Source organism: Pelobates fuscus, chromosome 13 (assembly GCF_036172605.1).
Source record: "Pelobates fuscus isolate aPelFus1 chromosome 13, aPelFus1.pri, whole genome shotgun sequence".
Taxonomy (NCBI): Eukaryota; Metazoa; Chordata; class Amphibia; order Anura; family Pelobatidae; genus Pelobates; species Pelobates fuscus.
The window spans coordinates 42,554,637-42,570,027 of NC_086329.1; the positions used below are offsets into that span (position 1 = coordinate 42,554,637).

General features: G+C 43.0%; 1 protein-coding gene across 2 annotated transcripts in view; it reads left to right on the forward strand.

The window, feature by feature from the left end:
* Window positions 1–15,391, forward strand: part of TTC7B (tetratricopeptide repeat domain 7B) — a 163,181-nt gene that overhangs the window by 38,319 nt on the left and 109,471 nt on the right. For both annotated transcript variants that reach the window (XM_063440135.1, XM_063440136.1), the window contains exon 4: window positions 12,147–12,277. In XM_063440135.1, coding sequence (XP_063296205.1) covers window positions 12,147–12,277 — 131 coding nt within the window. The remainder of the gene's footprint in view (window positions 1–12,146; window positions 12,278–15,391) is intronic.

Genomic DNA, 15,391 nt, shown 5'->3' on the forward strand with positions numbered 1-15,391 from the left:
TCCGCTGGGGCTGCCGTCGCCTCCTGCATGTCCAGAGCTGCGAGGAACGCTGGGATATCAGTCCCTGTGGTTAGCTTTCGCATGGTCCACTTGTGTGAGACAAGGAGGGATCGTGGGGGTCCCCACCTGTAGGACACTCCTGCTGCCCGCAGTCGGGAGGTGACAGGGTTCAGGGATTTTCACCACTGCAGTGTGGCTTTGGATAAGTCCTGGTAAAAGGACAATTGTGAGTCTTCAAATGTAAGTGGGGTCTTGTTCCTTACCGCTGTCATTATTTTCCCCTTGTCTTGAGGTAGTGCGCAGCGGAGTATGACGTCGCCCGCTGTTGTGGAGGTGGAGGTGGTTGTGGTGGGCGTTGGTAGACGATACATCCCAGCGATGTTTATTTTTTTTGCGGTAGCGGGTGGCAGCACTGTGGCTAGCAGCCTTCTCACGTAGTGTGGCAGTTCCTCCTGAGGGACGGTGACCGGGATGCCCCTTATCTTTACGTGGTTGCGGCGGTACCTATCCTCCTGCGCTGTCACCTGTAGTGAAAGAGCCTGTTGGGCTGCTTGTAGTTGGAGTATAGATGCCTGCATGGTGGAGGTGTCTTGGCGGCGCTCTATAATATCTGCTTCAGTTGCCTCCAGTCTGCCTGTGAGTTGTTGCATGGAGGATTTTAGGATGGGCAGGTCCGCAGCAAGTAGGCTTTGAATGTCCTGTAGCATGGTGTATAGGATTTGGAGGTCCTGTTTGGTTGCAGGATCAGTGCTACCTGCTGATGCTGTGGGCTGTTGCTGTGTGTCCTCCACTGGGCTCTGTAGCTGGGATGTTGCAGGAGCAGCAGTGTGGGGAGACCCTGGTGAAGGAAGACCCCAACCAATATTCACTGTGTAGAAAGGAAGACCCCAACCAATATTCACTGTGTAGAAAGGGAGCCGCCCAACCAATATTCACTGTGTAGAAAGGGAGCCCGCCCAACCAATATTCACTATGTAGAAAGGGAGCCCCCTGACCAATATTCACTGTGTAGAAAGGGAGCCCCCCCCCCTCCCGACCAATATTCACTGTGTAGAAAGGGAGCCCCCCAACCAATATTCACTGTGTAGAAAGGGAGCCCCCTGACCAATATTCACTGTGTAGAAAGGGAGCCCCGTGACCAATATTAATTGCAAGAAAGGGAGCCCCGTGACCAATATTCACTGTGTAGATAGGGAGCCCCCCGACCAATATTCACTGTGTAGAAAGGGAGCCCCCTGACCAATATTCACTGTGTAGAAAGGGAGCCCCCTGACCAATATTCACTGTGTAGAAAGGGAGCCCGCCCAACCAATATTCACTATGTAGAAAGGGAGCCCCCTGACCAATATTCACTGTGTAGAAAGGGAGCCCCCCCCCCCCTCCCGACCAATATTCACTGTGTAGAAAGGGAGCCCCCCAACCAATATTCACTGTGTAGAAAGGGAGCCCCCTGACCAATATTCACTGTGTAGAAAGGGAGCCCCGTGACCAATATTAATTGCAAGAAAGGGAGCCCCGTGACCAATATTCACTGTGTAGATAGGGAGCCCCCGACCAATATTCACTGTGTAGAAAGGGAGCCCCCTGACCAATATTCACTGTGTAGAAAGGGAGCCCGCCCAACCAATATTCACTGTGTAGAAAGGGAGCCCCCTGACCAATATTCACTGTGTAGAAAGGGAGCCCCCCCCCCCTCCCGACCAATATTCACTGTGTAGAAAGGGAGCCCCCCAACCAATATTCACTGTGTAGAAAGGGAGCCCCCTGACCAATATTCACTGTGTAGAAAGGGAGCCCCGTGACCAATATTAATTGCAAGAAAGGGAGCCCCGTGACCAATATTCACTGTGTAGATAGGGAGCCCCCCGACCAATATTCACTGTGTAGAAAGGGAGCCCCCTGACCAATATTCACTGTGTAGAAAGGGAGCCCCCTGACCAATATTCACTGTGTAGAAAGGGAGCCCCCTGACCAATATTCACTGTGTAGAAAGGGAGCCCCCTGACCAATATTCACTGAGTAGAAAGGGAGCCCCCCCCCCCCCGACCAATATTCACTGTGTAGAAAGGGAGCCCCCCAACCAATATTCACTGTGTAGAAAGGGAGCCGCCCCAACCAATATTCACTGTGTAGAACGGGAGCGCCCTGACCAATATTCAATGTGTAGAAAGGGAGCCCCCTGACCAATATTAACTGTGTAGAAAGGGAGCCCCCCCCCCACCGACCAATATTAACTGTGTAGAAAGGGAGCCCCCCCGACCAATATTCACTGTGTAGAAAGGGAGCCCCCCAACCAATATTCACTGTGTAGAAAGGGAGCCCCCCAACCAATATTCACTGTGTAGAAAGGGAGCCCCCCAACCAATATTCACTGTGTAGAAAGGGAGCCCCCCAACCAATATTCACTGTGTAGAAAGGGAGCCCCCCAACCAATATTCACTGTGTAGAAAGGCGAGCCCCCCAACCAATATTCACTGTGTAGAAAGGGAGCCCCCCCAACCAACCAATATTCACTGTGTAGAAAGGGAGCCCCCCCAACCAATATTCACTGTGTAGAAAAGGAGCCCCCCAACCAATATTCACTGTGTAGAAAGGGAGCCCCCCAACCAATATTCACTGTGTAGAAAGGGAGCCACCCCCCCCCCCCCCCGACCAATATTCACTGTGTAGAAAGGGAGCCCCCTGACCAATATTCACTGTGTAGAAAGGGAGCCCCCCAACCAATATTCACTGTGTAGAAAGGGAGCCCCCCAACCAATATTCACTGTGTAGAAAGGGAGCCCCCCAACAAATATTCACTGTGTAGAAAGTAAGACCCCAACCAATATTCACTGTGTAGAAAGGAAGACCCCAACCAATATTCACTGTGTAGAAAGGGAGCCCCCCAACCAATATTCACTGTGTAGAAAGGGAGCCCCCTGACCAATATTCACTGTGTAGAAAGGGACCCCCCAACCAATATTCACTGTGTAGAAAGGGAGCCCCCCAACCAACCAATATTAATTGTGTAGAAATGGAGCCCTGCTGCCCATTATCTAGTGTGTAGAAAGTGAGCACACTGATACATTTTAACATACCCTTGATCTATTTTTAATTAATTGTGCAACACTGTATAACACTGTGTTTGTAAAAATGTATCACTTTTTTTGAAATAAAAAAATGTAATTAAATATTTGAAAACACAATGCTAAGCAGTGTTTTTTGTGGTAAAACACTTTATAAATACCTGTTCAGGAATTCATAAAGACTGTCAGCAGAGGGCGCTGTGTAATTAAACATGATGTGTGTGTGGATGTGGAGAGAGTGCATTCCTCCCAGTGATATTTGTGGCTAAGTGACAGTCATTTCTAAGCCAGGCCATTAATGCTGTTATGTGATTAATACAGTTAAGGCAGTAATTGCACTAAAGATTAGGCTTTAAATGAGAGACTTTCAGTCTGGAACAAGTGTGATTATTCCCTTGGCATGTTTACTGCAGAAAGTTTCATCTCAGCCTTAACCCTCTGCCAGCTCTCTACTTTGTACTAAATCTGGTTTACGAAGAGACATGGGCAACAAACTACAACTCCCAAGATCCTTCAGCAGCTATAACGTGGCAGATGTAGTTCTAAAACAGTCACACAGCTGTTTGCCCACTTCCCCTGGAGTGACTGTATTTAGAATGATTGCATTTTAGTAGCCTCTCTCCTATGGTGTCCGTACACATTCATAGAATGTGAATTTCTGTTATCTATTGGGGTTTATGGAATAGTCTCTCAGAATTAAAGGGACACTATAGTCACCAAAACAACTTTAGTTTAATTAAGTCATTTGTATGTCCCTGCAGTCTCATTGCTCAATTCTCAGCCATTTAGGTTGTAAAACAGATGTGTTTTACAACCTAAATCCCCTAGCTGTGACTGACACAGCCTGCATGGAAAAAATGGTTTAATTTTGAATCAGTTGTTACTTACTTTTTTGTCTCCTGCTCTGTAAATTGAACTTTAATTACATAACAGGAGACACTTGCATGGGTCTAGCAAGCAGGAGATAAGAAATTCTAAATGAAACATAATTTGCAATAAAGAAAGTGTAAACATTAGATGACTCTTTCCGGAAGTGTTTAGGAAGGCTGTGTAAGTCACATGCAGGGTGATTTAAATGACTAGTGATTTAAAGGAGCGCTATAGGGTCAGAAACAGAAACATGGATTCCTGAACCTATAGTGCTAAACCCACCATTTTGGTGGCTTGCCCCCACTTAGCTCCCCTCAAAAAGGAATACAACTCACCTTATGTCCAGCGCCGCGTGGGTCAGCAGGAGCTGACCCCACCCCTGATCCGCCTCCTTGATGACATCATCAGAATTGCCCATTTTTAGCCAATCCAATGCTTTCCCGAAAGGAAAGCATTGGATTGGCTAAAATCGGCAAGGAGGTGTGATGGGGCGGGGCCAACCACTGTTTTTGCCAATAAGCACCTCCTCATAGCGATGCATTGAATCAATGCATCTCTATGAGAAGAATTCAGCATCCCCATGCAGAGCGTGGAGATGCTGAATGGCAGTGCTGCCTACTGTGCACCACTGAGTCAGGAAGCACCTCCAGTGGCCATCTGTGGAGTGGCCACTTGGAGTGTCCCTAGGGGCAATGTAAACACAGCCTTTTCTCTGAAAATGCAGTGTTTGCATTAAAATGCCTGCATATAATGGTTATACTCACCAGAACAACTACATTAAGCTGTAGTTGTTCTGGTGACTATAGTGTCACTTTATCTCCTAAATGGCAGAGAATTGAGCAGTGAGACAGCAGGTGCATGATGTACACACCAAATTACTTCATTAACATAGTCGTTTTGGTGACTATAATGTCCCTTTTAGTGCTAAGATTTAGGAGAGCATTTTTAAGCGTTTAGGTTAGGGCTTGGGGTCGGGAGTAGATTAATAAAGCCAACTTTTAGAGGCTTGGGACAATGGTTAGGTTGTTGGAGATTAGGTCTGGAAGCCCAATGGAAAGGTGGTGAACCTCCAGATACACTCCAAGCACCGTCAGTTAGTCTTGCTCTGTAAAGCTTAGCTTTAAAGAACTAGCAGCCGTTCCTATGCAGGAGCTTCCGTCTCTCCAGCGTTGGTAGTGGAAGCAGTGAGCGGCACCCAGTGAACTCCATGAAACGTTCTAAAACGGTTTGGCTAGGTACAATGTGGGGATGTCAGGGCGCTCCCGGCACCATAACCTCTACATTGAGACCCTAGCCCATTAGATATATATGGCATGAACAAATTAAAAGTATGGGTAGAGTGATAATGACACCAAATTTGAATATGCTGTATTTATGCACAATGGTATTCTGTACATCAACAATCAATGCACATAAATGTTAAAGCTACAATTGGTATTGCTTATTATCAACTTACCTAAATATGCTATTGGCTCTCTATAAACAATATTACCACCATTTACTAACCATTCACCACAGTTACCTAACATGACACTAAGCAAAAAACAGGAAGGTACGTTGTTTACTCTGGCCACAGAACAGTTAATTATCTCAGTTGGCAGATCAGGTGCTTGGAGCAATGTGACACAATTTCAACTGTGGATGTTGAATGCATTGTTTCCTAATTGTTATCAGTATCACATGAGTTAGACATTACTTGTTTAGATATAGCGGTTTCTAAGTTAGACTTTCCTGTTTCCATGTTTTGTTTTTTTTTTCTTCATCTAGGAAGTCTGAATGTCATAGCAGACTAGAGGCAGCCATTTGTTTGTTCAGAACCTTTTTATTTATTTTTTCTTCATTTTTATTTTCTGGCTACAAAAGTTGGGTTCTGATTGCCTGAAGACTCTAAGCAGTTAATCAGAATACAACCCTGATATAAAACTATTTTTTTCTTTTTTCCAAATCGAAGTTTATTGGTGTGCAATATGTATAAACATAAGAATTATTGTATTAAAGCCGTGCATGTGGAATAAGGAAAATGACAACGAACGAAAGTTAACAATTTAACAAAAAACATAGTTCATAAAACATGAATGTGAGGAGCTACAATTAAAAAGGAGTGGTGTATCAGGCCTACGTAGAACCCATTCTAGTACACAATTTTAATGTGCATCGGCTATCATTTATCACCTCTACTTCTCGCAAATGGCTTGGATTACATAAAACGAAATATCTTGCCATTTTTGAGTGGAGCAATGTCATAGTTTTTGTTAGTGTTATTGGAAAATCATCCCCTAAGGTAAGCGAGTAAGCAGAAATGCCTAATTAATTAAACAATCGAGTGTACGCTTCAGGATCGGGGGTGGCGTTCCCACCACGGGGACCAGATTCTGCTTCCATTGATACGTTGAGTGACATAATGAATTAATGGTCCTTGTCCAGAATGGTTGGAGAAGGGGACAGCCTACCTGTTATTAATAGACGTGCCCCTCTCCTGGCAACACTTCCAACAGGCAGGATTGGAGTTTTTGTAAAAGATTTTTGTGTTCTATGCAGTGTCCAATACCATTGCTAGAACCATTTTCTATGCGCCTCTATGTGATTGTAACACTAAATGAAGCCCTTCACATCATTAAGTAGCATGATCCATTCATTGGTTTCATATACCACCCCACAATCCTGTTCTCGTTGCAGAATATCCCCAAGTTTGTCCCCCTTCGTTTCAGCCATGAGAGCCGGAAGGCAAACCGATAAAGCTTTAAGCAGGCCAAAATCTATAGAAGAGTTGTTGCAGTCAGGGGTTTTGTAGCCTCTGACCATGCCATTCCAAATTAACATGTTTTAAAAGGACACTTTTGAGTTGAAGGTAATAGAATATATATATATCGGAAAGGTAATGAAAAAGTGTTTTGTAAGGTACCATATCAAAGGTATCACTCCCCCACTGTCTACCACTTGCGAAATGTAGGCAAGTCCAGATTGGCTACCTGTAGAGCTTCTATCGGTGCCACTAGAGAGTTTAATGTGTGGGAGCCTAGTTTAAGCATAACATAGACCCACGTCGTGACAATGTGTCGTGGTAGAAAAAAGTGAGAATTGTGTTTCCGAAAGCATTTATGTGTCCATAAAGTGAAGCGAAGGCCCCGAGGCGGTAGAGTTGATCTCCATATCGACCCAAGAGTATTTAGGAGTATGGATTGCGATTGTTTGTTTGACAATTGTGGCCCTGAAATATGAAAGCACGTTGGAGACTCCCATGCCCCCTGGATACGTAGGCTGACATATCAGCCTGTTGGCTAGTCTGGCTTTCTTCTGTTATTTTAAATGTGATTTACAGGATCGCTCATTGCTTGCTTAGTTCTAGGAAATTCGTGGCATCTTGCAGTACTAACAAGACTGTCCTTTTTATTTTTCATTGGGGGTCAATTTTTAAGGTTTCACCTTTTCATAAAATGCCATTTTTAGTGTTTCCTTTTTTCTCCCAGGTACATTTGTTACGGATTTATCAGATGTTGGGCTTTAATCGGAAATATATATTAATGCTACGGTGCACCTAATTGCTTCCATTAAAATAATTACAAAAAGCAAAGGGGCAGACTGCTTGCTACGACAACCAGGGAAGTATCTGGAGCCATGCGGGTGGTTATCAGACACAGAAAATGTACTCTGTCTGAGACCACAGCAAAAAATATAGTGGTAACTGATTCAGTTCTATTAAATGGAGCAGGAGAATGCCATGTGTCTTAACGCAGTCCTGGTGTTGTTTAACCCTTAGAGTGCCATAGCCGCAAGGGGGGTTAATTAATCTGCAGGTATTTGCTAATTGGCTTACCCTATTTGAATGTGTGAATGCTTTACTTGATTCAGTTTGCTGAAGAATTTCCTTCTGGCATTCGGCTCTTGCCCAGAATGTCTCTGTGCATACCAACGCAACCACTCCCCTCGTGCCTGGCATTTACCAAGCGCTAACTGCCTTAAACCCCCCACTAATCCCATGCATTAGGGAGAATGAAATGATTTTTCCTACGCATTAAGCTTCCAGTTACCCGCTCTCTGATGTTCAGCCAGGAGGTGCGTGGAGCAGGAAGCTGTGCTCATTGCACAGTGCCATTTATTGGGATATGCAGTTTGGCTTTATAGCTAGGACACGTGGGAGACTAGATAGGCTGTTTGTCTTTACTATATCCCCTTAGGGAAATTCAATGCTTTAATGTGTTAATTTGTTGGCCTCCACAACACATTGTTCATTTTATTTACATAGGGCCAACATATTCTGCAACGTTGTGCAACTGGAATCAAACACAGAATATACAATAGATTCTTCAGATTAAATTATATTTGCACGTGTGTTTATTTGTAACACACATGTATAAAATAAATGATGCAAAAAAAAAAGACCCAAAACAAATGTTTTATTTTAGCTTTAATTTAAGCAAATGCAATTATTCTCTTAATCAGGGATGGTAGTTGCAAATTTGTAGTGGCTGGGATTCTCCCTTATTGCCACCCTTGGTGAAAGGGTGATTCTCACGGATTTAGGTTTCCCGGCTCAGTGTATTAACAGCAGAGCATTCATTGCGCAATGCAAATTAACACCTGCCACGTTTTCCACTTATGTGTTTATATAAATGTGATGCTAGTCCAACCGCATTTGCTCAAAGGAAACAAATGCAATGGCCATGATGTGCCCCCAAATGCATTGCGTGCTCATATAGAAAGAAAATGGACAATTCAATTTCCAGGAAATGCTTTAATTGAGATCACTGGGACAGGAGGGCAGTATACAGGTTCTATTTCAAGGAACGTATTTTATTTGGGACTATTAGAAAGGAACAGTAATACAGTGTATATGTTCTGTTGAAAAGCGGTATACAATGTTTATTTAGAAACACTGTAAAGGTTTTATTGGAGTGCATTGGAAAGAAGCAGTATACATGTTGTAGGAGCATTGGATAAAGACACAATACATGTTTTGCTTAGAAGGAGGTACTGTGCATAGTTAGAAGGGTCTAATGTGGTTTTTATACATGCTTTATTTAGAAGGGGCAGAAGGGGGCAGCATACACATTGACGGAGTAGCTGAATGTTGGATGCATAACGTTCCCTGAACTTTCACTTGCCATTGATGGGAATTTATTTTTCTAATTGCTGGGTTTATTCTGCTGTCTGTGTACTCTGATTATTATGACTAATTGGACAAGACAGAACATGAGCTTTTCATATCTGCTTCCTCTGGTAAGACTGAGAGGATGTGGTGATAATGTTCAGAGAGACCATTCAGACATGTCCAAGGATCAGGGTTTGACATGTGATATGGGTCTGTCATTCGATGTCCACGTAGGACCGATTTATCTGAACTGAAAGGAAAAGTCTGCCCCCTTCATTTCATAAACAGATAGTGTGTCTGCCTCACTGCTGCACTCCTTGCATCATCACTCTGGGTCAGTCCTTTCCTACAATAAGGCACATGCTACCATATAGGTGGGTGGGTTTGTGTTTTCATACAGTGCAAAAAAACAGCTGCTTCCTATGTTGGAATTTGTTGTTTTGTTGTTCTAGCAAACTATATTGCCCAAATATAAATATTTAAGAATTGGGACGAGTACATTTTTCTCTCTTACAGATTTAAAAGCAAAAAATATATTTAAAGCGGCACTGTCATGCCGAACTTACCTTTCCTCAATCTCTTCCTCTTATCCCCCTCTCTCAGGATCTGTTATTCTTTTCTTCCTGTCTTCTTTAGTTTTCTTTAAAATCATAAGACAAAGTAGGGACTCTTGCCTTATGGAGGATTCCAAGCCCCAAGTCACCCCTCCCCCCACCCAAATCAAACTATCCCCTACCTACCCACCTCACCCTAAAAATAGTGAGGGAGAAATAAAATAACTAACCTGTAAAAAAAAAATTAAACTTACTATTTGACGTCTTCTTTTTTCTAAAATCTTAATTTTTCAGCCCCAAAAAAGGCCAAATAAAAAGCCATCATACCCGTCGAATTTAAAATAAAATAAAATACCCGAGCGCAAAAAAATAATAATCTTCACCCATGGAGGGTAGCGGGGGAAGGCTTATAAAGCCTGCCCCGCCCTGCAATTAGGCTAAGAACACTCTGATTGGTGGGTTAAAGCCAATCAGAGTGCTCTTTGTCATTTTACACAGCGTGGGAAAGTTCTTTGAAATTTTCCCACACTGTGTAAAATGACACCGAGCACTGTGATTGGATGGCTTGAAAACCATCGAATCACAGTGCTCTTGTGTCATTTTACACAGCCTGGAAAAGTTCTTTGGAATTTTCCCACGCTGTGTAAAATGACATAGAGCACTGTGATTGGATGGATTTCAAGCCATCCAATCACAGTGCTCTGTGTCATTTTACACAGCGTGGGAAAGTTCTTTGGAATTTCCCCACGCTGTGTAAAATGACACAGAGCACTGTGATTGGATGGATTTCAAGCCGCTCAGGGTGGGGGAGAGGGGGAGGACAATAGGTCCGCCCCCCCTTATTGTAATTTATGTAAATTTATGTAATTTTTTTTCTACAGTGAGCAGCTACAGGCTGCTCACTGTTTAGTGGACATGCCCCTACTCGCGGTATAGCGAGTAGGGGCATTGGGGAGATTTTTATCTCCCTTGTGATATTATGGGGGTCATATTGACCTCCATAGAGTGAGGGAAGGCATGGGGGGCTTATGAAGTGGTGGGGAGCACTGCTCCCTGCCGCTTCTATCTGTACATATTACAAGGAGGGAGCTGCACGCCGGTAGCTCCCTCCTTGTAATAAACCGAACGAGCAAACGAACACTGATATTCAGTGTTTGTTTGTTCGTCTGATTTTTTCTATTCATTCATTCGCCTGTCTGACTAATGAATGAATAGATGAAATTCCCGTTCGCATGTCCAGGTGTTTCACTGGGCATGTGCGGGAATCTCAGTGCTATCTAGTGTGGGCAGATGACGTGTCCCACAGGGACTTCACCTACCCTCACAAAGATGGCGGCGCCCTGAATATAGATCGGGGCAGAAGATAACGATTTAAAAATAGGTAATCTGGGGGGCTTAGGGGTATTTGGGGGTGACTAGGGGGTCAATTGGATGTAGTGGAGGCGGGAGGGGGGTTAAAAAAAAAACGGGATTCTGCATGACAGTGCCGCTTTAAGGCAGATCTGTCACTTCTGAAAGCTGAAGCAATTACTGCTGTGAGTAGTGATACAGGGTGCTGTGGTACTTCTGTGTCATCCCATGATGCTCTAGGTGCGGTCATGCGTGCCTGGTTATCTGTATAGAAATGTCCCATGATGCATGTTTGCCTTTACACAGCCAAAGTGTTAATTTTATTTGCACGGTTTGCCATGGCTAATGTTAGGGACCCAGAAGCACAACCCATTGATAACTGTTAGTTCACTATTGAGTTGTACAAAAATCTCATGGTTCTGCTTTAACTTCCTTTTCTTTAAAGCCTTGATCTCTATTCTAAAATAAGTCAGTTCCTCTCATTTAATTATTTTATTGCCCGTGTTTTTATATTTGACAAAGCCAGTACATATTAGTTAGTAATACTTGCTGATCTGTAGATTCAGGCAACAAGGAGTTACTGAAAGGTTAATGGAGAATACAGATTAAGGAACAGCACGCACACCAAAATATAGTTTTACATATTACAAGACTACTTAAAATCTCCTATCTCAGCAAACAAATATGGGGATCCAGGATCCAGTTCCACCATATGACCATATTGTGTTAAGCCCACCTCTATGCCACAGTACCCCATTAACGGTGGCTCCTAAACTAGTTTTAAGGTGGGAGGTGTTTCAGATGCCCCTTTGGCGTGGACCACAGGAAAGTATAAATTTGGGGAGGTTTTGGATAGTATTGTCAATTTTATATTATTTTTCATTTTATATAGAGCAGATCTAGGACATGCTTTGTGAGTATTTACATCAAAGCACTATCACTTCAATTGTTTAGTGTCATTTTCCACAATATATATTTTCAATGCTCTTTTAATCAAAGTTAATTTTGTACTAGCACTATTTATTTTGTATTTTGTATACATTTTGTTTTTTACGACAATGTTTAAGTGCAAGAAACTTTACTTTCTGTTGAGAAATGCAGGTTCTGCGTGTGCCCCCAACCCCCCCCCCCCCTTTTTCTTCTTCTATGTAAGGTTAACAGAGGTCTGCACAGAATGCATTACTATATGGAAAGCTCACTAAATATGTATCTTTTTAGGTCTCTGTTTGGAGAAGCTGCCATTGTCTTCTTCCACGAACAGTCTCCACGTGGACCGTGACCAGGAAATTATCACATGCTACGAAAAAGCCGGCGATATAGCGCTACTATACCTTCAAGAGACTGAGAGGGTGAGCTTGACGCATTGGCACCTGTACTCATTGTTCTGTGTCGTTGTACTGTTTCTTAAATAAACCAGGTCAAAAACATGACGATATAACAAAAAAAAAGGTGCAATCTAAATAAGTGATAAATAGTGCAGCCTAGAAGACAAAACCCCCTCTTATGGTTTCACAGATATAATATGCAGAGAAAAACGGTATACAATGTATAACCTATGTCTTAGGCGCAAATCAATAATATCAAATAGTGCAGTCACATAGTGAACAGGTGTCAATGGTGAAGAATCTGGAGTAGAAGTATAGATGAACAATATACAAGTTCAGGTACTCCGTAGTATGGTAACACTAAAATAGAAGGAAGCAAGAAAAAGAAAAAACGTATAGTGCAGTATTTATTATAACAATATAAGACACAACCAAAAATAGCACACTCACAATTTAAAATGGCACAAAAAAAGAGTATTTTGTGCATATGAGCCTTGCCCCTAGAGGGGCCACTTATCTCCTGGAAATGGCACACATGGATATTCAGGAATTCCTGTGGAGTCTTGGTGTGTAGTAAGGTCTTGACATGATGATACTGCGATCATTAAACAAACTAATAACATTCTTTATAGTTGTGTTGAGGTCGCCATCTTGGATTCGGATCAAAGTTATTAAGCCCTCATTGACCATCCATTACTGATGGTGGTAAAAAGCCTGCAGTAAGCACATGTTGCTGGAGGCCGTTCAGAATCTGTAATTTTCTGTGTTACTCCCAGCAAAGGTTATTTGGTTTCTACTTCCCTTGGGAACTCAGCATTACCAAATATTTAGCTGCAGCTAAAGGAGGATTGTGTTTTTGTAAACTCAAACCGCTAAACAAACTTGAAATTGGTCAACATGTTTAACAGGTTTAAAGTGCTTTAACAAGTGAGAGCATTTAACCCCTTAAGGACACACGACATGTGTGACATGTCATGATTCCCTTTTATTCCAGAAGTTTGGTCCTTAAGGGGTTAAAGCGGTCCGTGTATTTTCAAATATTTTTTTAGATGCGATGCACACAGGTGGCGTCCATGATAATATTTAAAATCTGGGAAATAAATACTATGTACTTATTTCAAATTCCCAAGCAGAACATCTGCTTCTGTACTGCCATCTTCTCTCTGTAACATTTGGCAGGCCAATGGCCCAAGTCCTTCACCATTGTATTTTTTCATATGTGCGAAAATACAAAACAGTCCTCTGTTGATGTTCCCATGAAATGACTGACTACACCACAACTTCTTCCTGCGTTTGTACAAGTGATCACATCCCTTGCATGCTCACTCGTTGTCTCAAACATTTGTATGCACTGGACAAGTAGGTAGATGGTGGAGACTTGTAAATCTTAATATTTTACGTAAAGAAGAGGCTTGATTAGCCTTCCAAGCTGTTTGAGAAATCACTAAAGAAACAATATAGCTAATAGGTTATTTGTAATAAAGAACTTGTCAATCCCTCCAAGAGCCTGGTTACGTCTAGATAGTCAGAACATACCTGAAGACACAATGCTTAGCGGTAGACGTATGCATGTGCATGCAATCACAGCTCTCTAATCCCTATTACAAGCTTTTATATCTACATACTAACTGTCTATCGATGTAAAACGCCAGTGTGACGGACCGCCTGGCACCCCTAACGGGTATCTCAGTCAATCGCTGCTTCTTAGTAATCCTTGAGTACCATAAGCAACGCACCGGACACCATAACCACCGTAAACCCCACAAACTGCTGCAGCTTGGTTGGGGACTCGCTTTCCTCCACCCACCCTGGACCCAAGACCAGGATACAGCTTCCAGTGGGTAGACATCTCCTAGTCCAGAGAGTTGTGATCAAAGGGAGTATAGTGATTATAGCAATCCCCAGAGTGTGAATATAGCTCTCCAATCCCCTAAACGTGAGCCAAGACTTCATGATGGGTAAAACAAATCTCAGTTTAGTGGTAGCCACAACTGGCCTTTTATGACAGTCCCCATGCAAGGGGCACTCCCCACTGGACCTGAGAGTAAACCACAGTAGAAATAAATACACAATCACATTGGCTCCTAGGTCCAGGACACACCCATACAAAATCAGATAATCCCTCCTCTGTGCCTGGGAGATAATTGGATCAGGAATTGTACTAATCTAATCCAATTATCTCCAAGCACAGAAAAAACATACATTTTTACAAACCCCCCCAAAATAGCCCTGATCTGGATGACCAACATATCCAAAAATCACATAGATCAGTTCAGGGGTTCAGGAATTTCCTGGAAGTCTTAATTTTGACCGACCGCCCGCATGGTCCCATGCCCAAAACAGTTCTAGAGAATCAGGGCTTGAGGACAGTCTAGTTTGATAGTTTTAAAACGAACAAACTACCGAACAGAGTCAATTGTCTTACCCTGGAGCTTGATCCCTTTGTTCGTGGGAACGTTTCCACCGAACAGCTCTTTTCCAAGTGATGTGGAACCGACAGCAGGCGATGCTGGAAGTCCAGCGGTGTTCAGGAGTTTCTGTGTCCGTTTTCAGTTGCATGAGATTCATGCCCAAACACCACTGCCATTGCGTTCATGCAAACAAGATGGCCACCACCTCGTGGTCGTCCTTAGGAATTGCGGCCACGCAGACGAACACTTACAAAGTAGCAATTAGGCTTAACAAGCTCCAGGGTGGTCTCCGGTTCGTGCGGCTGTTCGGTTCCCGGACCTAATATAAAATACCACGAACCAAGTCTGTTCACATAGTTTTTTGTTTTTTTTAAAGGCTCCATAGTCTTTTGGTAAGAGGCTGGCCAGCAGGCCCCTCCAAGAACACGTGACGAGGCTCAGTTCGTCACAGCCAGGTTTCTATATAAATACTTTATAAAGTGCAGTTTCTTGCACTTAAACATTAATTTTTGCGGCAGATATCCTGGCACTCAGTTTGCCGTGTCATATATTTGCAGCTAAATACATCTCTCGCCTATTCTAAATAAACACATTCACACTAGGGACATCTTTCTTATTCCGCACTGCAATCAACATCAATAGAGGCTAATTTTTTTCTCTCTCTCCAAATGACCAGCTCCAGTCTCTTGACAATTCTGGATACACAAATACCATTGGCAGTAGTATT